Source organism: Lagenorhynchus albirostris, chromosome 20, assembly GCF_949774975.1.
Source record: "Lagenorhynchus albirostris chromosome 20, mLagAlb1.1, whole genome shotgun sequence".
Classification (NCBI taxonomy): domain Eukaryota; kingdom Metazoa; phylum Chordata; class Mammalia; order Artiodactyla; family Delphinidae; genus Lagenorhynchus; species Lagenorhynchus albirostris.
The window spans coordinates 41104003-41124889 of record NC_083114.1 but is presented as its reverse complement, the minus strand read 5'-3'; the positions used below and the strand labels follow the sequence as shown (position 1 = coordinate 41124889).

The 20887-nt window shown below is 58.1% G+C and overlaps 3 protein-coding genes across 6 annotated transcripts; 2 read left to right on the top strand and 1 right to left on the bottom strand.

The window, feature by feature from the left end:
- The first annotated feature begins 977 nt into the window (after positions 1–977).
- CCR10 (C-C motif chemokine receptor 10) lies at positions 978–2157 on the top strand. Its single transcript, XM_060134804.1, has one exon. The coding sequence runs from the start codon at positions 978–980 to the stop codon at positions 2115–2117; it is 1140 nt and encodes a 379-aa protein (XP_059990787.1). The 3' UTR covers positions 2118–2157.
- A 2165-nt stretch (positions 2158–4322) lies between these two features.
- PLEKHH3 (pleckstrin homology, MyTH4 and FERM domain containing H3) lies at positions 4323–13060 on the top strand. 4 transcript variants are annotated; one of them, XR_009537782.1, is made up of 13 exons: positions 4323–4921; positions 6931–6986; positions 7323–7402; positions 7501–7692; positions 7779–7936; positions 8048–8168; positions 8957–9263; positions 9849–10056; positions 10287–10414; positions 10716–10848; positions 11044–11477; positions 11781–11972; positions 12676–12814. XR_009537782.1 is itself a non-coding variant. In XM_060135671.1 (13 exons), the coding sequence occupies exons 1-13, from the start codon at positions 4760–4762 to the stop codon at positions 12847–12849; spliced, it is 2370 nt and encodes a 789-aa protein (XP_059991654.1). In that variant the 5' UTR covers positions 4324–4759; the 3' UTR covers positions 12850–13060. The 4 variants fall into 4 exon arrangements, 2 of the variants coding, with proteins under 2 accessions (XP_059991654.1, XP_059991653.1); XR_009537781.1 differs by having other exon boundaries at positions 10287–10423; XM_060135671.1 differs by having other exon boundaries at positions 4324–4921; positions 11044–11502; positions 12676–13060.
- An 889-nt stretch (positions 13061–13949) lies between these two features.
- On the bottom strand, positions 13950–18987 carry TUBG2 (tubulin gamma 2). Its single transcript, XM_060135674.1, has 11 exons — positions 18719–18987; positions 18315–18427; positions 17943–18110; positions 17566–17634; positions 17147–17226; positions 16614–16740; positions 15526–15612; positions 15276–15425; positions 14709–14861; positions 14464–14625; positions 13950–14340 (listed from the first exon to the last, which is right to left on the bottom strand). The coding sequence occupies exons 1-11, from the start codon at positions 18765–18767 to the stop codon at positions 14143–14145; spliced, it is 1356 nt and encodes a 451-aa protein (XP_059991657.1). The 5' UTR covers positions 18768–18987; the 3' UTR covers positions 13950–14142.
- Between the last annotated feature and the right edge of the window lie 1900 nt (positions 18988–20887).

The window sequence follows — 20887 nt, the reverse complement described above, 5'->3', positions numbered from 1 at the left end:
GTAAGGAGAAATTACTTTTTAGGACGTAGAATAGGAAAGTTAGGTAGAGACGGCCCACAGACCCTAATCCCCACCGCCCTCCTGGCCCTTCTCCCCGCCCCTTCCTTCCTGTCCCACTAGTTTAACTTCTGTACCCAGTGGCTTTACCTCAGAAACCCGAGTAGCCAGAGATGGGGACTGAGCCCGCAAAGCAGGTGGGAGTGGGGGCAGGGGGGTAATGGTTACAGAGAGGGAGGGTAAGGTGAAGGGACGGGATTCTCTAGCTAGCACCAGGCCTCTGCCATGCTGTGACCTACCTAGGATGCCTGGAGCCCTCTGGGACCAGGGGCCCTCCAGATAGATCGGGCTGGTAATGAGACGCTGGGGTTGGGGGACGGGACTGGGGTTCAGAGGGAGGATGAACTGAACCTAGAGATCTAAGGTCCCAACTGAGCCCAGAAAACCTGAGCTCCAACCCTTACGACCCCCTTGTCATGAGTAGTTCAGTGCACCTGTACTGGAGGCTAAGAGGTGGGGGTGAGAAGGGGAGAAGGGAAAGGAGACATAGAAAACCTCTTCAGGCCAAGCATGGAGTCCAGGGACCAGGTCTCAGGCAAAGTCTGCATGTGGATGTTCTTCCAAGAGAGGGCGCTGCAGAAGAACTGAAGCGCTAAGATTTATTAACAATACAGACACTTGGCCTATGGAGAGCACAGATGCTTCACATTCATTATCTTCCTTATTTCAAACAACCCTGCCGGGTGGGCTGGTCAGGATTTCTAATCTCGACATTATGCATTAGGCAACTGGAGAGCCAGAAAGAGCAAGTGATTCACTCAAGGTCACCGAGGAAGCTGGATGTAGAGGCAGGAGGGGTGCGAGGGAAGCCAAGGCCTGTCTGAGGGTGTGCTAAGAAGAGTGTGGAGAAGAGTTTATGTCTTCTTCCCGGGTACTGTACCGTTGTACCTGGTCACACAGGAGCCCCCAGCTTGGAATGCATGTGCGGGAGGGGGAGGTGTGTGGTGGAGGCATGCCTCATAAGGTCTCTCTTCTCATTTTGGCCTTCCCAGGTCTCCTGGGGCCCCTACTCCGGGGACGATGAGGAGGCATACTCGGCTGAGCCGCTGCCAGAACTCTGCTACAAGGCCGATGTCCAGGCCTTCAGTCGGGCCTTCCAACCCAGTGTCTCCCTGACGGTGGCTGCGCTGGGTCTGGCTGGCAATGGCCTGGTCCTGGCCACGCACCTGGCGGCGCGACGCGCTGCCCGCTCGCCCACCTCCGCCCACCTGCTCCAGCTGGCCCTGGCCGACCTTCTGCTGGCCCTGACCCTGCCCTTTGCCGCAGCCGGGGCTCTGCAGGGCTGGAGTCTGGGAAGTGTCACCTGCCGCGCCATCTCGGGCCTCTATTCGGCCTCCTTCCACGCCGGCTTCCTCTTCCTGGCCTGTATCAGCGCCGACCGCTACGTGGCCATCGCGCGGGCCCTCCCAGCTGGACCGAGGCCCCCGGTGCCGGGCCGTGCACACTTGGTCTCAGTCATCGTGTGGTTGTTGTCGCTGCTCCTGGCGCTGCCTGCTCTCCTTTTCAGCCAGGACGGGCAGCGAGAAGGCCAGCGGCGCTGCCGTCTCATTTTCCCCGAGGGCCTCACGCAGACGGTGAAGGGGGTGAGCGCCGTGGCGCAGGTGGTCCTGGGCTTCGCGCTGCCGCTGGGCGTCATGGCGGCCTGCTACGCGCTCCTGGGCCGCACGCTGCTGGCCACCAGGGGGCCCGAGCGCCGGCGCGCGCTGCGCGTCGTGGTGGCCCTGGTGGCTGCCTTCGTGGTGCTGCAGCTGCCCTACAGTCTCGCCCTGCTATTGGATACTGCCGACCTCCTGGCGGCCCGCGAGCGGAGCTGCCCCGCCAGCAAGCGCAAGGATCTGGCACTGCTGGTGACCGGGGGCTTGGCCCTCGCCCGCTGCGGTCTCAACCCCGTGCTCTACGCCTTTCTGGGCCTGCGCTTCCGCCAGGACCTGCGGAGGCTGCTACGGGGTCGAGGCTGTAGTCCAGGGCCTCACCACCGCGGCCGCTGCCCCCTCCGGCCCCGCCTTTCTTCCTGCTCGGCTCCCACGGAGACCAACAGTATCTCCTTCTGGGACTACTAGGGCTGCGAATCAAGAGGAGGGGGGCGGGCTGAGGAAATGATTCCAGGGAGGGTAGCGGGAAGAGGGAGTAGGTGGGGGACACTGAGAAAGAGGTAGGGACATCAGGAATTGCTTCTGTACTTCGGCACATTAAACTGACAACATGGAAATGAGGGGCAACACAACAACTGTTACTATTTTTGACTCACCGGCTTGGAAGTGATTTGCAGCAGGGCAGAGCTGGTGGGTCCCCCACGGCCCCGCCCCTTCGCGCTCCGCCGCGCTTGGCTCTGAGTGGAAGGCGCTGAGAGCCTGGGTGGGGGTGAGGGGCTGCTGAGCCTGCTAAGGCTTTAGGCACTGACACCCCCTCCACCTTCACCCGGTCTCTGCCAACAGAGGTGAGGTGGGGAAGCTGCCAGGCGACGAGGGGCGAGCGTTCCTCCTGAAATAGTGTAAGAAAGAGCTTTCTAACAACCAGAGTGCTATCCAGTAATGGCTGCCTTAGCAAGTACCGAGTTCCGGGCCTCTGGAATGTTCCGGCTGAGGCTGTCGGGGACTGTGTGTGTGCCTATGCCTGGTGTGGGGGTAGGAACGGGGCCAGGAGATTCCCGTTTTGGGTTGGATTCGGTTACCACTCTACAGTCCCTTCTGAGGTTCGCTGGTGGAGAGAAAAAGTTATTTGAAAAGTTGAGTCGCAGTTTTTCACCTTGGAGAAAATCCAAGGAGAGAATTCCAATTTGCAAATTTCCAAAGCGTGGTTAGCACGGGCGGGGTGGGGGTGGGGTGACAGCCATTCTCCGTCTTCCTTGGGGACGGGCTCAGAGGGAATGTACTGAGCCTGCCGGAGAGAGGTTAGACAAGGGAAAGAACTTCCCTGCAGGCAAGGGCCTGGGATCCAGATAGGGAAGAGAGTATATGGTGTGGTGTTTCCATCCCTAGGAAGTCTCAGCGCAGGCCACTCTCATCTGGGGCGAGGGCAAGGCTGGGATGGCCTCTGAAGACATTGATTCCTGGTCTTTGTTTTACACAGTCACGACAGGCAGGAGGGTGTCCACGTGCGACAACTCTCGCAGTTTAATATCCGGTCAGCCAAGCTGCCCCGACCACTCCAGCCTGGAGTCTGGGGACCCAGGGCAAGAGGGGCGGAGCGTGGCGGGGATGTCTCCAGGGAGGCGCTGGCCTGTCGTCCCCGCCCTGTCCCGCCGCGCCCAGCTCCGGCTAGCCTTCCTTCTCGGAGTCTCCGGCGGCTGAGACCAAGAACCACGGCCTCCAGGGGCCAGGATCCAGGGAAGTCCCGGACACAGAGCCGATCTTCAAAGGGTCCCACACGCCAGTCACTGGGGGCCAACCTGGAACCCTCCACCAGTGATCTCAGGAATCGCCGCTGAGTCAGCAACGCACGCGCGCGCCCGCGGTCGCCCTGGCCCCGCCCCTCCTCTGGCCCCGCCCCGTCCGCTTAGAGCCTCGGTTAACCCCTTCCTACACAGAACCGCGGGATAGTCACCCTGAGGAGACTCCACTCCATTCGAAGACCACGGAATTCCCTAGAATCCGAAGTCACTCTCCCAACTGGAGTTCAGTGAGCTGTGCGCTCTACATTAGATTTTATTTCCGGCCTTGGTCTGCACTCTGTCCCAGAGTCTCTTCCTCAGCTTCTTCACCTCAAGAGGAGGTGACTCAGATCGCGGAACTGGACTCCTTCATCCAGGGGCGGAGGGCTACCTCTAGGGCTGTGCTTGGCGCAGATAGCTAAGGCTCTTTTCTTTCTCTGGAACCCTGAGACGAGACAGGGGTGCAGAGGGCAGCAGTCGGAGCCTTTCTCTATGCCCTATGGGCACTTTGTTCTCCAAAGCTCCTGCTCGAGTGCTTTTAATTTGTTGGTTGGTGAGCCAAGAGTTAAAACAAGAGCCTGAAGGCGGGCTTCCGTGACGTCCCTAGCAGTCCGTGTCCGACCTCCGAAGCGGGGGCGTGGCTAACATCGCATTGCCCCCTCCCTCCTTATTCCCCTGCCCCTCCCCGCTGTCACCAAGCCAGGGACACATGATGCAACCCGCCGCGGTTTCAGTAGCTTGATTGGTGGCCGCGCCCGGCGCCAGGCACAGGGATTGGGCAGAGGAGGCTGTGACGAAAACTGGACACAGCCCTGTAAAGAAGGGAGGAGAAAAAGAAGGGGGGGGCCGAAGGGGAGGGGGTTGGGGAGGCGGGGTCCCGGCACTGTGCTCGCGCCCCTAGCGCGCCAGTCCCGGGGCTGCAGGGAGCGCAGCGCGCTCGGCCCGGGCCCCGGCCACCGGACGCCCTACCGGACACGACCCTCCCTGGAGCTTGGACAACTGCCCACCTCGGACACTGCACCGGACACTGCCCCCCACAGGGCTGGACACTACAACGGACACTACTTCCCAGCTCCGGACATTGCTCCCTCCTCCCCCACCCCCGCTTCCCCCCTCCCCCTCCGGGGGCCCAGACTCTGAGCCCCCCGCAGGCTCTAGCTAGCGACCCCTTGCACCCCAGAGCCAGACACCGCCTCCTCCCAGTCCCCCTCTCCCTTTCCCTCCTCCCTCCTCATCTTTCCCCCCGCTCGGGTCGGAGCCCCGCCAGTTTCTCCGACCCCCTGCAGCTCGGCCCCGGCTGCCCGCACCCCAATCCCCCGGCTGCTCGCCCGGATGCCTCTCCCCGGGGGATTGTGGTGGCTCCTCTGCTGCCGTCGAGGCTTTACTCTTCTGCACCGGGACTACGGGGACGGCGAGCTTAGCGGGGACGGGGACGAAGACGAGGACGAGGAGACCTTTGAGCTACGGACCCCGAGTCCAGCGGGCGGCGGGAGGGTAAGTCCCGGGGGGTTTGAAGCCTTGTCTCAATCCCTCTCACTACAACCGGCCGTCACGCCTGATCCTGCTCCAGACTCGAGCCAAACGCCGTGCTCTTGCGGACTGGGGACTCGGGAGACGTTTTTGCCTGGGGGCCAGAAGCCCCCGAGAGCTCAAGCAGCAGCCCGCCTCGGGATGTGCCTGTGGGCCTCGCGCAGCACGCTGGGCGCTGTCCACCTGCTGGGGGCCCTGAGGCAGGGGAGGCGTCACGCCTGGCCCGACCTGGCCCAGCCTCTCCCTTCCCCGCTGGGCCCGCGTCCCATCCCGTCTCCTTCCGCCTCCGCCAGCGCCGAGGAATGTGGCGAGGCCGGCTGGGCGGCTCGGACACCTGGGTCCGCTCCGCTTCCAATTCATGAGCACTGAGCGCTGGGGCCAGATGCGGGAGTTCCCGCCGCGGGGACCTGGGCAAGGGGAAGCAGGCATCCTCAGACTGGGGTCCGTGGCGGGGACACCATGGAGAGGGAGTTGGGGGCCACAACTCTCCGAGGACCCCTCATCATTACCCTGACACTCAGGGCCTCCCTGGTGAGGCCCCTGGGGAATCCCTGAGGGAATGGTGAGGGACACTCGGCTCCCGGGTTTTGTCGAATCTCCCCGTGGTGAAACTGAGGCTCTATTGGTGTGGGAGACCATCATCCCCCGACGTCCCCTCTCTGATGCCCCTGCACCCCAGCAAGCAAACTTCGGGCAGCCAGACTCGCGTGTGCTGTGGCCTGGGTCAGGCTCCCTTCCCCCGCTCAGGGGTCCCCAGCAGGCCCGGTGGCTCAGTGCCCGGGTGGGGCGGGCTGCGCCGCTGGGGCCGGCGCCAGCACCTGGCGGAGGCGGAGGGCGGATAAATATAGAGGGGGGGCGGGGAGGGAGGGAATCAGGGGACTGCGATTAGGGGAGTTGTTCTAAGAGAGGGGTCAGCACCTGCCCTTATGGTGGTGTGGCTGAGAGCCCCTCTCAGACCCTCCAGAAGATAAGAGGATCTGTGCCCCCGAAGGCACAGGACCCAGGCGTCCCCAGGGTTCCAGCCTGAGCAGGGTCGGCTTTGTGAACCACTGCCATTGCCTCCCTCATGCTCCACCTCCACCACCGCCCCCCTCCTCGGAGCTTGGGGACAGGTGTCCCTGGCCCCCTTCCCCCACCTCCCCCTCCTGACTTTAGCTGCCTGGATGCAATGGGACCATGGCACAGTTCCCGCCTGACCTGGCTCCTGGCAGGGTTTTAGGCTTTTCTTAGACCCCAGTCTACAGTAGGAGTTCCAGGGCACAGGGAGTGTGGTAGGGGGAGGGCAAAATCCTGGACTGTACCTCCCGTGGAGAGTATTCTTCAGCCTGGCCTGAGCCCCAGCAAAAGCACAGGGTCTTTACTTCCTACTGAGTTTCAGGGGTCCCTGTGGGAGGGTATAAGAAGCTCTTGGAGAAAGCCCTATACCGAAAGGGTCCCTCTTCCCTTCATTCACCTCCGTGCCTACTGCCTGCCTGCCAGCCTGAACGCCCGCCAGCCAGTGAAGGGAGATGAGGAAGAGGGGGTGACTTCGACTGCCAGAGCAAGAAAGGACCTCATCCACCTCTCCCTCTTCACAGATGGGAACCTAAGGCCCAAAGACTCGAAGGGGCTTGCCAGGGTTCCTCAGCAAGTTTGCAGATCCGAGTTAGCGGTTGAGCCGGTATTAGAACCCAGGTCTCCTGACTCTCTGCCCAGTGCTTTTTCTACTCTATCCCAACACCTGATTGCCTCTTTAAAGAATCACAGAGACCAGGCGAGAGTCTTGGCTTTTTAGCTTGGGCTGTTCTGTAGAGACTGGTGGAAGGGGCTAGCCCAGTGGCTTCATTCAGCTCGCTCGGTCACAGTCACAGTCACAGTCACCATCCCACTCCTTGATTCCCCAATCCTCTGAGCAGCACTGTCCTGGGCCAGAAGCCACTGGCATCCTGTGAGGAGGCTTCTTAGCCTGAGGGCCGCCCTGCCTGTTTCCCCAGGGCCCCCTGGATGTGACGCTGACTCAGCCTGTGAGGAGCGGTCCAGTCTCAGACAGGTGAACTCAGCCCCTGCGTCCCATGGTCTGGGACCCCCATGTTCACCGGCTTCCCTCCCGCGGTTGTGCAATAAGGGAAAGGCCTTACGCCGGACGCTGTGGTTTGGCCGGGGTCCCGGGGGGCGGTCCGGCTGGGGGCGCGGGGAGGAAGGGGGGGTTCAGGCTATTTCTGGTGCGAGGTCAGAACGGCCCAGCAGTTCCCACAGCCTGGGGGAGGGGTGCCCAGCCCGGGGAGTAGGCACCCCTCGCTGTCTGGGGAGCCCTTAGAGAGGAGCCTCCTGGAGGCGGGGTGCAGGACCGGCAGGCTTGCCCAAACCTCGCTCCGTTCTTGCCCAGGCTGCAAAGCTGGGAGGAGACACGGAGCCTCATCCCGGAGAAGGGGCCATCAGAAGACGACCCAGACGTCGTCGTGAAAGGTGGGGATCCACCTCATGCGCTCTAGAGGCCCCAATCCCAATCCTCCACGGGATAATGTCTTCTCCTGCCGATCCCCTTTCCCTCTTTCTCCCCGCAGGTTGGCTGTACCGCGAGCCCCGCGGAGGAGGGGCGCGGCCCTGGTTGCCCCCGCGCCGAGCCTGGTTCGTGCTCACCCGGGACTCCTTGGACCAGTTCAGCAGCAGCGGGAAGGGGGCGCGGCGCCTCGGGAGCCTCGTGCTCACCAGCCTGTGCTCGGTGACCGGCCCTGAGCGCAGGCCCAAGGAGACCGGTGAGACCTCATGGGGATTCTCCTACCTCCCTAGGTAGCTGCCCCAGCCAGCCCTGATTGACCTCCGCGGCCTCTCTTTCCCCCAGGTCTGTGGTCAGTGACCGTGTCTGGCCGGAAGCATAGCGTCCGGCTCTGCTCGCCCCGCCAGGCTGAGGCAGAGCGCTGGGGGGTGGCGCTGCGCGAAGTGATAGCCTCTAAGGCGCCGCTGGAGACCCCCACCCAGCTGCTGCTCAGGGACATTCAGGTGCGAGGGAGGGGACTCCATGGACAAAGAGGAGGGTGGTGGACCCATAAACTTTCTGGGTTCATGGTGAGCCCCCTTCTCCATCACTTTGATCGTTTCCATGGCCTCTAGGAGAGTTACGGGGACCCGGAAGCTGTGGCCCTTATTTACAGACGGAACCCAATTCTGAGGCACACTAGTGGGGCCCTGTATGCCCCACTCCTGCCCCTGCCCTACGGAGTCAGTGCCCCAGGTGAGTGTTGCCATGGCCCAAGTCCCTTGGATGGGGAATCTGAATGCCTCACCTGATAGGGATCTAGGAGTCCTCAGGGGGCCTACCCAGCCCCTCATTTTTCAAAGGATGAAGATGAAACCAGAAGCTGAGCAGACTGGTACCCAAGGTAGAGGGGGAGGAAAGCCAGCACAGAAAGTAAAGGCTCCCTTTGACCACCTTCTCTGGATCTCATTCTGACTACTGATGTTCCTTCATGAGTTTTTTACACCCTCTATTTTGTTCTTTCATTATACTCTCAACACCATGGCATACTGCCTTTACAAGTGGTGGAAAAGCCACCACCTTGGGAGAATGTGCTGACCTCATCTAGTTATACTTCTCCCCCAAAGGGAATAGTGACAGGCCCAGGTCCTCAAGCTAGAGGATTAAGGGGAGCTGGGAGAAGAACCCTGGTTTTCTGACTCGCGGTCCAACCTGTTTTCTGGCCCATGGTGATAGCTGTCCGTACGCAATTACAGAATCTGAAGGTTGACCCTGTGTCCTTATAGTCCATCCATCCAAGTTACTAACTCAACGTGCAGCCTTAGGGGATCTGGAGGGGGAGATTCCCGGGAGGCAGGGGTTGAACTTGGCTCTGTGGGGACGATTGCTTTCCCTTCACTCTTCCTGTCCTTCGCACTCTCCCCTCCTTGCCACCCCTGTCCCCTTACACTCCCTCTGACCTTCCCCTGGTTCACACCTTCCTCCCAGGGCCCAGCTCTGTGTCCCCTCTCCAAACCGTCCCTCCGCCCCCGCCGTCCCCGCAGGTCCGGGCTACGCTCCCTTGCGCGAGGAGGCGGTGCGGCTGTTCCTGGCGCTGCAGGCCCTGGAGGGGGCGCGGCGCCCCGGGCCCCTGATGCAGGGTGTGCTCCAGACCTGCCGGGACCTGCCCGCGCTCCGAGATGAGCTCTTCCTGCAGCTGGCTAAGCAGACCTCGGGCCCCGCAGGCCCCCCCGGGCCTCCAGCTACCCAAGACCCCGCGGCCCTGCGGTACTGGCAGCTCCTCACTTGCATGAGCTGTACCTTCCGGCCTGGTGGACCTGTACGGGGGCACCTCCTGGGGCATCTGGAGAGGTGAGAGGGGAGGTGTGGGGGTAAGGCCAAGGCAAGGGAGCTAAGGGGCTGGAAAAGAATGACAGGTCTTTCCAAAGAGTTTGGCAGATGGAGAACTTGGACCCAGACAAGGGAAGGGACTTGCCCCAAGGTCAGGGCTCTGCTAACATGCATAGTGCCTTTGTGGGAATTACAAGATCGTACACCACTTGCGGGCGGAGGAATTACAAAAAGCCTCCCGCTTTGGGCAGCAGAATTATTAAAAGGCTGTTTTTCTCGGAGCTGATGCAGTCCAGCGCCAGGGCTTTTAGGTTGGAAAGAGGAATGCGGCTGGAGTTTGGATTTCAACCCGAAGGAGGGTCATGGAAACTTTGGGAAGTGGGAGGAGGCAGTAAGGAGAAAGCTGCCAGGGGCCTTAGAAAGTAATTCTGCTCCATACAGAGCATCAGGGTAGATTCAGAAGAGCTGGCCACGCTGCCTTCAAGGAACTTAGAGTTGGAGGGGAGGGAATCGGCGAGGCGAAATAAACTATAAAGTAAGAAGGCAATAGGGTGGAGGTGAAGGAAAGCTCTTGGAGCACTGACTCTCCAGTTCTCCCTAACCCAGGACTGAGCAGGCGCTTCCGGACTCGGAACTGGCGGAATATGCGCGCTTCATACGAAAAGCGCTGGGCCGGACGCGCGGCCGGGAGCTGGTGCCCTCGCTGGCAGAGATTTCCGCGCTGAGCCGACGGCAGGAGTTGTTGTGCACCGTGCACTGTCCGGGGGCTGGTGCCTGCCCTGTGGCCATAGACTCCCACACCACGGCGGGAGAGGTAAGACCACAGAGAAAACCCCTGAAACCTCAACCTTCCTCCCAGCTTCCCATGCCTGGCTCTCCTGGTGCCTGGGCCTTAGGGTTTGCCCGAGTCTGAGAGTCATCAGTTGGGTAACGGCTGTGTGTGGCGGGACTAAGAGACCTGAAAGACCCCTCCAGTTGGACCCCTCCAGAAGTACTGGCAAGACCCTTGCGCGGTCTGGGTCTGACTTTCCTCTTATGTTCCAGGTTGCTCGAGAGCTGGTGGGGCGGCTGGGCTTGACCCGGAGCCGCAATGCATTCGCGCTGTACGAGCAGCGAGGGCCCCAGGAGCGAGCCCTGGCCGGGGGGACTCTCGTGGCCGACGTGCTCACCAGGTTTGAGAAGTAAATGTCCAGCCCCAGCCCTGCTCTCCGTTAGCCCATTCGCCTCTCAGCTTCGGTCAATCCCTAAGCAAACGTTTACCGAGCGCCTGCCACTTGCCCGGCACAGTCAATTTCACTAGTTCACAGACGGATTCTTGTCCGCCGGCGGTTTGCAGTCTGGCTTCAAGGCTTGCCTCCTCTGTCCATTCCGCCCGGGCCCCGCCCCAAACATCTGGCCCCGCCTTTTTCCCCTGGGCCCGCGCCTTGGGGGCCCCTGCTTCCCGGACACATCGCGGCGTGCTTTATTCTGCAGCTTGGCGGTGGAGGAAGCCGGGCTGGAGGACCCGCCGGACTCCGGATGGAGACTGTGTCTGCGTCTTCACGGACCTCTGCACCCTGAGGGACTGTCCTCAGACGGTCACGAACTGCCCTTCCTCTTTGAGCAGGTGAGGATCTCTGGCATTCACGCCCAGCGAAGACCCGCGAGCCTGAACCCCTCCGTTTCTGGGCCATCGCATTTCGTCGTTATGGCAACCCCGGGGGAGGCGGTGCTCGAACCCAGACCTCAGGTTCCACACCCCTAGGTGTCTTCGAGACGGTACCCCGCCTCTCCCGCGCTGATGACCCCTGCCTCCCCGTAGGCTCAAGCTCTGCTGCTGCGCGGCCGTCCGTCCCCGCCCGACGACACGCTGCGCGCCCAGGCGGCGCTGCGCCTGCGGAGCCTGCACCGAGACTTCTCCCCGCGGGCGCCTCTGCCGCGCCTGGACCGCTTGCTGCCCACCCCGGCCCCGCCGCGTGAAGACCCTCTCCGCCCGGTGCCCAGGCCTCCCCGCTCCGCCGCCCTGCTGGCCGGGGCAATCTGGAGTCCGGCCCTGGCCAAGAGGCGGGCGGAGCGGGCCCGGCGCGGCGGGGCCGGCCGCACGGCGGGAAGCGTGGCCCGCGAGGGAGGAGGTGGCGCCGGCACAGCGGCTGCTGTGCTGGGAGGCTGGAAGCGGCTACGGGGCATGGGCCGAGCTGAGGCCATGGCTGCCTACCTGGCTCTGGCGGCGCAGTGTCCAGGGTTCGGCGCTGCTCGGTATGACGTTCTGGAGCTGAGCACGGTGAGGGGGAGAAGGGAGAGGGGGACTCTGGCGGCCCGAGCCCCACACCTTTGCCCCAGAGCCACAGGCCCCCATTGTGGGTCACTTCACTCCCTACACCCAGCACAGCTGCCCATTCTCAAACCCCAGGAGTCACTGGCCCTGGGGCCCTCACCTCTGTGGAGCTGTGGATTATAGGGGGGGACCAGGAAACTTCTTGCTCACAGCCATCTCCCCACACCAAAAATAATGCTGCAGGGTCCCCTCCTTCCACCCTGACTCTGCCTGTCTGTCCGCAGGAGCCTGGTGGGGGCGCTCCACAGAAGCTATGCCTGGGCCTGGGAGCCAAGGCCATGTCCCTCTCCCGACCGGGTGAGACACAGCCCGTTCACAGTGTCAGCTATGGCCGTGTGGCCGCCTGCCAACTAATGGGCCCCCACACCCTGGCATTGAGGGTGGGAGAGAGCCAGCTCCTCCTGCAGAGTCCCCAGGTGAGTGGGAAGAGGGTGTAGAAGGAGGAAGGAAGGGAAAGGATGTCAAGAAACATTTATTAAGCATTGAGCATGGGCCAGGTACAGCTCTAGACCCTGGGGATCCAACAGTGATCAAAGACAAACTAAAGGAGCTTACATCAGAGCCAGCGATCAGACACTAAAGGAATCAAAGACTTTTTTTCTAATTTTTTTGGCCACACAAGGTGGCATGCGGGATCTTAGTTCCCTGACCAGGGATGGAACCCATGCCCCCTGCAGTGGAAGTGTGGAGTCTCAACCACTGATAGCCAGGGAAGTCCCCTCAAAGACTACTTAAGACAGTGACAAATGCTATGAAGGAAAGGGTAGTGAGACAGGAGGTGATTGGAGGGGGCCATAGCATTAGGTAGGACGGTCAGGAAAAGACACACAACAACAGTGACACTTAAGCTATTAGCCAAAGGAAGATCTGCGGGCACAGCATTCCAGGTAGAGGGAGTTGCAAGTGCAAAGGCCCTGAGTTGAGAATAACCTTAGGATATTATAGGAGCAGAAAGAAGCAAGTATGGTTGGCACATTGTGAGTGAGGGAGAGCAATGATGAGGAAGGAAAGATTGTAGGGGGCAGCTCATGTAAGGCCTTGGGAAGGAGCCTGGGTGGAGGTTAAGAAAAAGGAGAACCCAGTGGCCCCTTGTGTACTCTGACCTCTGCCCTCCCTTAGGTGGAAGAGATCATGCAGCTGGTGAATGCCTACTTGGCCAACCCCTCCCCTGAGAGGCCCAGCAGTAGTCCTCCTCCATGCCAAGACCTGCCAGACACCTCCCCTCCCAGCCAGCACCCGGGCCTGGACGAGCCCCAGGGACAGTCTGGCTGTTTGGGGCAGCTGCAGGACTGAGCTTGCCAAGAGGTCACGACCTCCCTCTTGCCTCCATCCTGGACTTGGACTGCTCTGCGATTTCAGGGAACCATGGACCCTTTTGGCCCTGCAGGGACAGGGCACACCCCACACCCAAGGGCTGCAATGGGTGCAGACAATTTTCTAGTTTGTTTCTTAATTTATTTGTAGAAGAGAAGACACACACACAAAAATTCCTTATTTACACAAACCTTTGCTGCTGTGGGAGTGTTGTCAGTGGTACAAGGTGGAGCCCCAGAGCTCAGAGCTCCACCTCCGGGGATGCCTACACTCTGGGCTTTTACCAGCACTGAGGGGAGTCTGAACACCGCAGGGCTCCACCCTCCGTGACCTTCTGGATTTCACCTCCTCCTGGCCCGTAGGCTGCCCTAGGGTGGTGGTGGGGGGGCAGGCAAGAGGACAGTTTTGGAAGCTGGCAATGACCCTTCTTCCACCGAGTGGCATAGGGGTGGCCTCTTGGCATCCCTGAGGCCCGAGGACAGTGAGTCATCAGGACTGACACTACCCAGTCCTACCCTGGTGTCCAGCTTCTGGGTCTTGGTTGGGTCCATCTTTAATGTGCCCACTGCTTTGGGACTGGAACGGAAGAAACTTGGGGCAGGATCAGACCCAAGAGCTTCTCTGGCACAGATAAAGAATTTATCAGGATGGGCTCAGCCCTACTTTTATCAGATTGGGCTGAATTAGATCGACTCCTGAGGATCTAATCGCCTTGTGCCTGGGAATAGAGTCTTGGCTTTCCTGACCCGCTCAGAATGCTGCAGGCCGTCCTTCAGTAGCCTCTGCCCTGAGTGGAGGAGGCTGGGGCACTATGGGCAATACTGATCCACCCTGGGGCAGGAGCTTAGGCACTGAGGAGACAGCAGGCATCAGTAATCCTCTATAGTCTTGAGAGTAGGACTGGCTCTAGAGCAGCTTGGTTCTAGGTAAGGGATGCTCATGGAAACAGCGGACACACAAAGACCGGGACTCAGCTAGAGTAGGTAAAGGCCACCCTACCGACATACGCCTGGGAACTGTGGGGCACCACGGAGATACTTTTATCGCCCCTCATATTCACAGACCAAGCCTGACTCTACTCACAGTGCAGCTTTATTACTTTATTAGAGCTAAATAAGCATATCAAGGGCCAGGCATGGAAGGGAGGAAGCAGGGCCGACTCCTGGGCTGAAGAAGAACCTAGAAAGGTTGTTGGTGAGGGGAATTTGGACCAGAGGGACCAGGCATGATGGGGGCTGTGCTTACTGTCCAGCGGGTGCAGTGGGGAGGAAGTCACTGCTCCTGGGTGCCCCAGGAGATGTAGTCTGGCCGCGTGGCTGCATGGTACTCGTCAATGAGCTCCTGCACGACCTCCCTGGACCTGTCCAGCTCGTCAAAGTTCTCCTTGAAGATGTCCTCCTTGCGGAACTGCTCCAGGAAGGCCTCCCGCTTCCGCAGCTTGTCATACTGCTGGCAGGAACTTTCAAAGAGCTGCAAGAGATGGAAATCTCCAGGAGCCAGTGCAAGATAAGGGGTTGGAATGGATCTGGGGGAGAATGAGGAAGGTGGCTAGTGGAAGAGAGTGGCCAAAGAAGACCAGGAGGCTAGGCTCACCGAGGAGATGCTGGTGTGGTTGGCCATCATGAGCCCGCTGACCCTGTGGGCAGAAGGCAGGTAGGGCGACTTTCTGGACAGGGCCACCTGGATGCTGGCTGGGCCCCAGGGGATGAAGTTGGCCAACTTCCGTTCCCGGATCCTCTGCAGGCTCTTGTGCACCTGGGGTGGGCACAGGAGTGGTGGTGGTAGCCTCTCCTCTACCCCTGTGGGCTCTGGGGGTAGAACGAAGGGGCCTCACCTACCTGGGTGGGGTCCACCTCCCCCTGGATGATGTTGAGGATGGCGATGTAGCAGTGGTTGGTCTGGCGATCCCGGCCCGTGGACACCATCACGTTCTTGGGCTGCAGGAGCCTCCTCATGACATCCAGGACCGTGGTCTTCCTCACGCTGGCCACCTGAGGGGACAGTGGCCACAGGGCAGGCCAGCACTCAGGGCACAGTCGAGAAACGCATGGACAGAGAGCAGCAGGCAACACACGTCCCCGTCAGACGCGGGGTAGTTTGGCCTCTGTGGGGAGTGTCCTTAGATTCAGGTCCACACTGAGCCTCTGCTGTGGGATCAGGGATCTCAGTCCTCCCGAGCTCAGCAAACTCATGCCCTTGTGCAGGAGCATCAGCAGACCCCGTAGAGCCCGGGCCCTGCAGGGAGCCCCAGGCAGAGGGAAGAGGAGAGCAAGTCAGCCAGGAGGTCGCCCAGCCTGTGCCAGTCCCTGAGCGAGGGCCTCTGGGGGCTGCACGGGGCAGCTCCGGGTGCAGCAGGAAAAGAGAAAGGCTAGTCGGGGCCTGCTGGGCCTGCGGGCTGCTCTTACCGACTGGTCCGTGGTGAGGGGTGTGTAGCCGGTCATGAGGAAGTGGAGCCGTGGTGTGGGAATGAGCGAGGCGATGAGGCCAATGAGGTCGTTGTTCATGTAGCCGGGGTAGCGCAGGGTGGTGGTGCTGGCCGACATGATGGTGGACACCTGGGGACAGGGGTGCTGTGTCAAGGGCCTTGTCCTGGGAGGCCTCCCTTCCCCCGATGGCGGGGTTCCAGTCCAAAGGAGTCTAGGAGTGAGGGCTCACCAGCTGGTTGATCTGAGAGAAGGATGGGTTCTGGATGTGCAGGCGGTCTGTGGCGATCCGGTTCAGGGCTGTGTTGTCCAGCACCACCTGGGGGGACAGAAGAGGGTCACGGCACCTTTTTGAGGAGAAAGGGGGCAGAGAAATAAGTTATTTGCTTAGTCCCCCTCTAAACTCCAAAACTAGGAAGTAGGTGTGCTAATTTAAAGGGCATGTACTGTCTCTGGGGCATCAGGAGACACGTTTCTACCACCCAGTGCATTAAACAAATATTTAATTGTCCAACATGTGCCAGGCACGGTGCCTAGAGAAACTATGGAGAGTAAAACAGGCATGGTCTTCCCCCTCACCACATCTATAGTCTAGAGGAGGGAGACCGACATTAAATATAAAACAACAGAAAAGTATAGTTATAGCCTGAAATATGCACAAAGGAATTTGACCTTGTCTGGGTGGTCAGGGAAGGTTTTGCTAAGAAAGTAACCCTTGGGCTGAGAATGTAAGCATGAGTAGGCATTAAACAGGCTAAGTGGAGCGGCTTCCCTGGTTGCGCAGCGGTCAAGAATCCGCCTGCCAATGCAGGAGACAAAGGTTCGAGCCCTGGTCCGGGAAGATCCCACATGCCGTGGAACAACTAAGCCCGTGAGCCACAGCTACAGAGCCTGTGTGCCACAACTACTGAAGCTCGCGCACCTAGAGCCTGTGCTCTGCAACAAGAGAAGCCACCGCAATGAGAAGCCCGCACACCACAACAAAGAGTAACCCCGCTCGCTGCAACTTGGGAAAGCCCGTGCGCAGCAATGAAGACTCAACGCAGTCAAAAATAAAATAAATTAGTTAATTAATTAAAAAAAGAAAAACAGGCTAAGTGGAGACACGTGGGGGCGTGTTATTCACTTTGCTGAGAGTCTTGCTGCCTAAAGGGACTATAAGAAACTTGGGATCAGGTCCTTATTTCATAATTTGGTCCACCAGGTATGGCTTTGTTGGTCCTCTGTTCTCTGGGCAAGGGCTTGGGAAGGGCAGGGTGTAGATGTCTCTCTGGTTTGGGGAGGTCGACCAAAGCCCCCACTCCCTCCTCGCATGCTCACCACACAGTCTGCATTCTGGGTCAGCCTTTTGAGCGTGAGCAGTGAGTTGTAGGGCTGGACCACCACATCACTCATCTCATCCTGGTTGGGAAACACTGAGTATGTCTGCACCAGCTTCTTGGGGTACCTGGGGGTAAGGAAGAGGGAAAGGGGAAGGTGACACAGTGAATTGGAAGGACTCTCATCACTGCCCATCTCTATCTTCTCTAGGGATAACAGGGGCCGTTCCTTTCCAAGTGCCACCAACGTCTTATACAAAAGGGGTGAGGGCAGAACTGAGTCTTCAGAGCCCAGAAGCCAAAAAAGATAAGCCTAAAGCATCAAACCTCGTAGGTCCCCTTCTCCCCCTAGGCAAACCCCCCACCTGGGAGTTACTGCTTCCAAGATGTTCCCTGGGTGGCCAGGCTCTGTTCCTACCTATGACTCAAAGGTGGTAGTGGCAGGCCTTCCAGTCCGAAAGAAAAAAGCGATAAAAAGGAAAGACATTACCCAGGGAAACAGGGCTAATGCCCTCTCCCCAAACACAGGCTTACCTGTCATTCAGTCGCTCTAAGAGGTAGGAACCCAGGCCAGAACCAGTTCCCCCGGCGATGGAATGACACAGCACGAAGCCCTGCAAGGGAGGGATGGAGAGGCAGTCTCCAGGGATCTGGCAGAGAGGCTTCAGGCTTGTGTCATTCCCCATTCCCAACACGCTCATGTGTCAAGGCTTCCTCTATGTCCATCCAGACTGAGGCTCCTTGAGAAGGGAGGAGCTGATGCCATCCAGATTGGGATCTCCTTGAGGACAAGGACTGTACCTTAGTTACCTCACTATCTCACATCTGATACTCAATGGAAGAGTTTTGAATTGAATTGCCCCCGTCACACATCTGATCAGGCTACCTCCTGACCTTTCCCCAGCACTTTTCAGCTTCCTCCCCACCCCCACCCCCCAGGGGGGCAGCCTCACCTCTAGGCTGTCACTTCCATCTGCTTCTCGGTCTATGATGTCAAAGATGTCTTCATGGATTTTCTCACCCTGTATAGAGACATGAGGAGGGAGGATGAGGATGAAGTTTCTGGAAAGCATCTCTTTTCAGCACCAATAATTCTACCGTCGGACACTGCTGCCACCTCAAACAGAGGGCTATGTCCCTCCCCCCAGAAATGCTACTTTGCAAATGGTTTGCACAAAGTTTACATCAACCTCTCTCTGGCTGTCCCTCTTATCAGGGTAATACCCTTGTCTCTTATTTATTGTCAGTGTGGTCAAATTCCCAGACTGCTTGGGCCTGCCTTGCCCCAGGAAGGGAACATCAAGAATCTCTGGGATGGCCACCTGGATACCTGGGAGAATCCGCTGGCCCAGTTGTTGCCGGCTCCTCCTCCATGCTCTGACAGGTAGATGTTCTCTGGGTTGTAGAGCTTGGCATAGGGGGAATTGAGGATGGAATGGATCACCCGCGGCTCCAGGTCCAGCAGCACCGCCCTGGGGATGTAGTGCTCATCGTCTGCCTGTCAAGGGGAGTCCAGGATCGGGCCCAATAAGCTCGGGCCCACCCACTCCTCCAGTCCTCCCAACTCTGGCTCCTGCCTGCCCTCCCTCTTCAAGCCAGCCGCCCTGGCTCCTCTGCCCAGTGGGTTTCCAGTACCAAGCCACTGCCCTTCCCTTCAGGCCCCCTGGGCCACTACCGGCCCTGGCCAAGTTGCTGGGGGCACCTGGTAGAAGAAGACGTCCTTGCGGTCAGTGCCTTCGGTGGCGAACTCCTCCACGATGCCCTCGGGGCTGATACCATGCTCGGCGCACAGCTGTTTCCAGAACTCGAACCCAACTGGGGGGAGAGGAGAGACGCCTGGATCTGCTAGAGCCGTAAGGCCTCAGGAGCCCAGGGTGAGGCTCAGAGGCTGTCACTCTCAGAGGGTGGGCCCAAGAGTCTGGGAGCCGTGACAGCCGGGGGCTGGAGGCAGGGCTCTCGGTCTGGGGTCCGGGGCTTGGTTCATCATGCGCAGTAGGGCAGGGGGTTCATGGAAGGGAAAGCGGGGGCTGGAGGATGCGAAGCACTCGGGTGGGACCCGAAGGGGCAGAACCGGAGACTGGCTGGGCCCGGCGATCGTTCGCTCACTCTGGTTGCCGCACTGGCCCAGTTGCAGGGTGATGATCTCCCGGGGCATTGCTTTTCAGACGAGGGCGCGCCAGCCCGTCCGGGCCCAGCGGGAGTCACGGCAGGGACTAATGCCTGGCAGCTGGACGCGCAGGACGTGGGGAGCGCGCGCTCTCTTCGGCTTTTGACGCGGATGCTCAGTCTGCGCGTGTGCAGTGCGGGCCTCCCCTCGGCCGGCGGCCGCGGAGCCCAACCTGGGCATCTTCTCCCCCACAGCAGTTGCAGCTGGAATTCCGCACAGGCGCAGAGTGAGGCCACGCCCCTCCTGCCCACCCACCCCAGCTCCGCGGCTGCGTAGTGAGACTTGCCAGGCCGCGGGGTAGCGACTGGGTGTGGGGGAGGGGAGGGAGGGGAGGGGCGATTCAGGTGTCTGGAGTCAGCCGCGCTTCACAGGTAGGTGAGTGGTTCTGCCCTCTCTGCTAAGTAGAGGGGCTGGATTCAAGCCAATTTTCTTCTTTTAAATTTCTATTTTTAAATTAAATGTACCTAACAAAATTTACCATTTTAAACTACAATTCTGTGGGATTAAGTACATACACATTCTGCAACTGTCACCACCATTCATCTCCAGAACTGTCACCTTCCCAAGCTGAAACTGTACCCCTTGAACAGTAACCCCGCCCCCATCGCCATTCTACTTTCTGTCTCTACGAATTTGACTACTTTAAGTAACTCATATAAGTGGAATCACACCGTTTTGTCCTTTTGTGTCTGTCTAATTTCATTTACATAATGTCATCAAGGTTAGTCCATGTTACAGAATATATCAGAATTTTACTCCTTGTTAAGGCTGTATAATATTCTGTTGTATGCATATACCACATTTTGTGTTTAATCCATCCATCCATGGACACTGGAGTTGCTTCCACCTATTAGCTATTGTGAATAATGCTGCTATGAACATGAGTGTACAAATATCTGTTTGACTGCCTACTTTCAGTTCTTCTGGGTATATGCCCAGAAGCGGAATTGCTGGATCATAGGATAATTCTGTGTTTACTTTTTTTGAGGAATTGCTATACCATTTTCCACAGTGGGTGCACCATTTTACATTCCCACCAGCAAGGCACAAGAGTTCCAAATTCTCCACATCCTTGCCAACACTTGTTACTTAAAAAAGAAAAAAATAGACATCTTAGTGAATGTGAAGTGGTATCTCATTGTGGTTTCTATTTTATTTTAAATTAAAAAAATGTTAAACATACAAACATGATTCTGTATTTTTACTATATATTTTTTTGTTTTGAAATTTTACATAAATGGTATCAGAGTGTGATATCCTTTTGTAACCTGGTTTTTTTCACCCTACATTAGATTTTGTGATTTAGCCATGTTGACACATGTAGATTTATTTCGTTCCTTTTAACTGCTTCAAAGTATTTCATTGGATGAATAAAACCAGTCTATTCTATTTCCACACAGGGCCAGTTAGATTGTCTCCACTATTCTCTCTTACATCAAGTGAGTACAGGACTCGTCCACTTGTGAATGTGAAGGAAAATATCTCTACCAAGGAGATAGCAGCTTCAACTTTACAAGGTTTGGCATATTTTTTCCTAGATGGTGGTACCAATTTACACTTTTACTAGCAACATAATTCTCATTTCTCTATACTCAGTTCCACACGGGTTATCAGATCTTAATTTTGGTCAATCCCACAGATGCTCAGTGGGATCTCATGGTTGTAACTTCCAGTTATGATCACAAGTAAAGTCGATTCCATTTTCTTTTGTAACTGACCTTCTGGAATTGCCTGTTCACTTCCTTTGCCCATTTTTTTTTACTATTGAGCTGTTTCTCTTAGACAATTTAAGATATTGTACGAATTTCTTCTCGGTTGTATGGGTTGCAAATATTATGGGGCCTATGGCTTGTCTTTACACTTTGCGTGTGACGTCTTTTGCCTTAGAGACGATTTTCATTTTAATGCAGACAAAGTTATCCATCTCTTCATTTACATTTTGCACGTTTTAGACCTTGTTAAAGGAACTGTCCCTTCTCCCACTATTATAAAGCTGTCCTTCTGTGTTTTCTTCCCAAAGCCCCATAGTAGTTGTGCTTGTTTCCTGTAGGTCTTTAGTGCATCTGGAACCTATTTGGAGGGCTGCTGTAAGATAGGGATCTACTTTA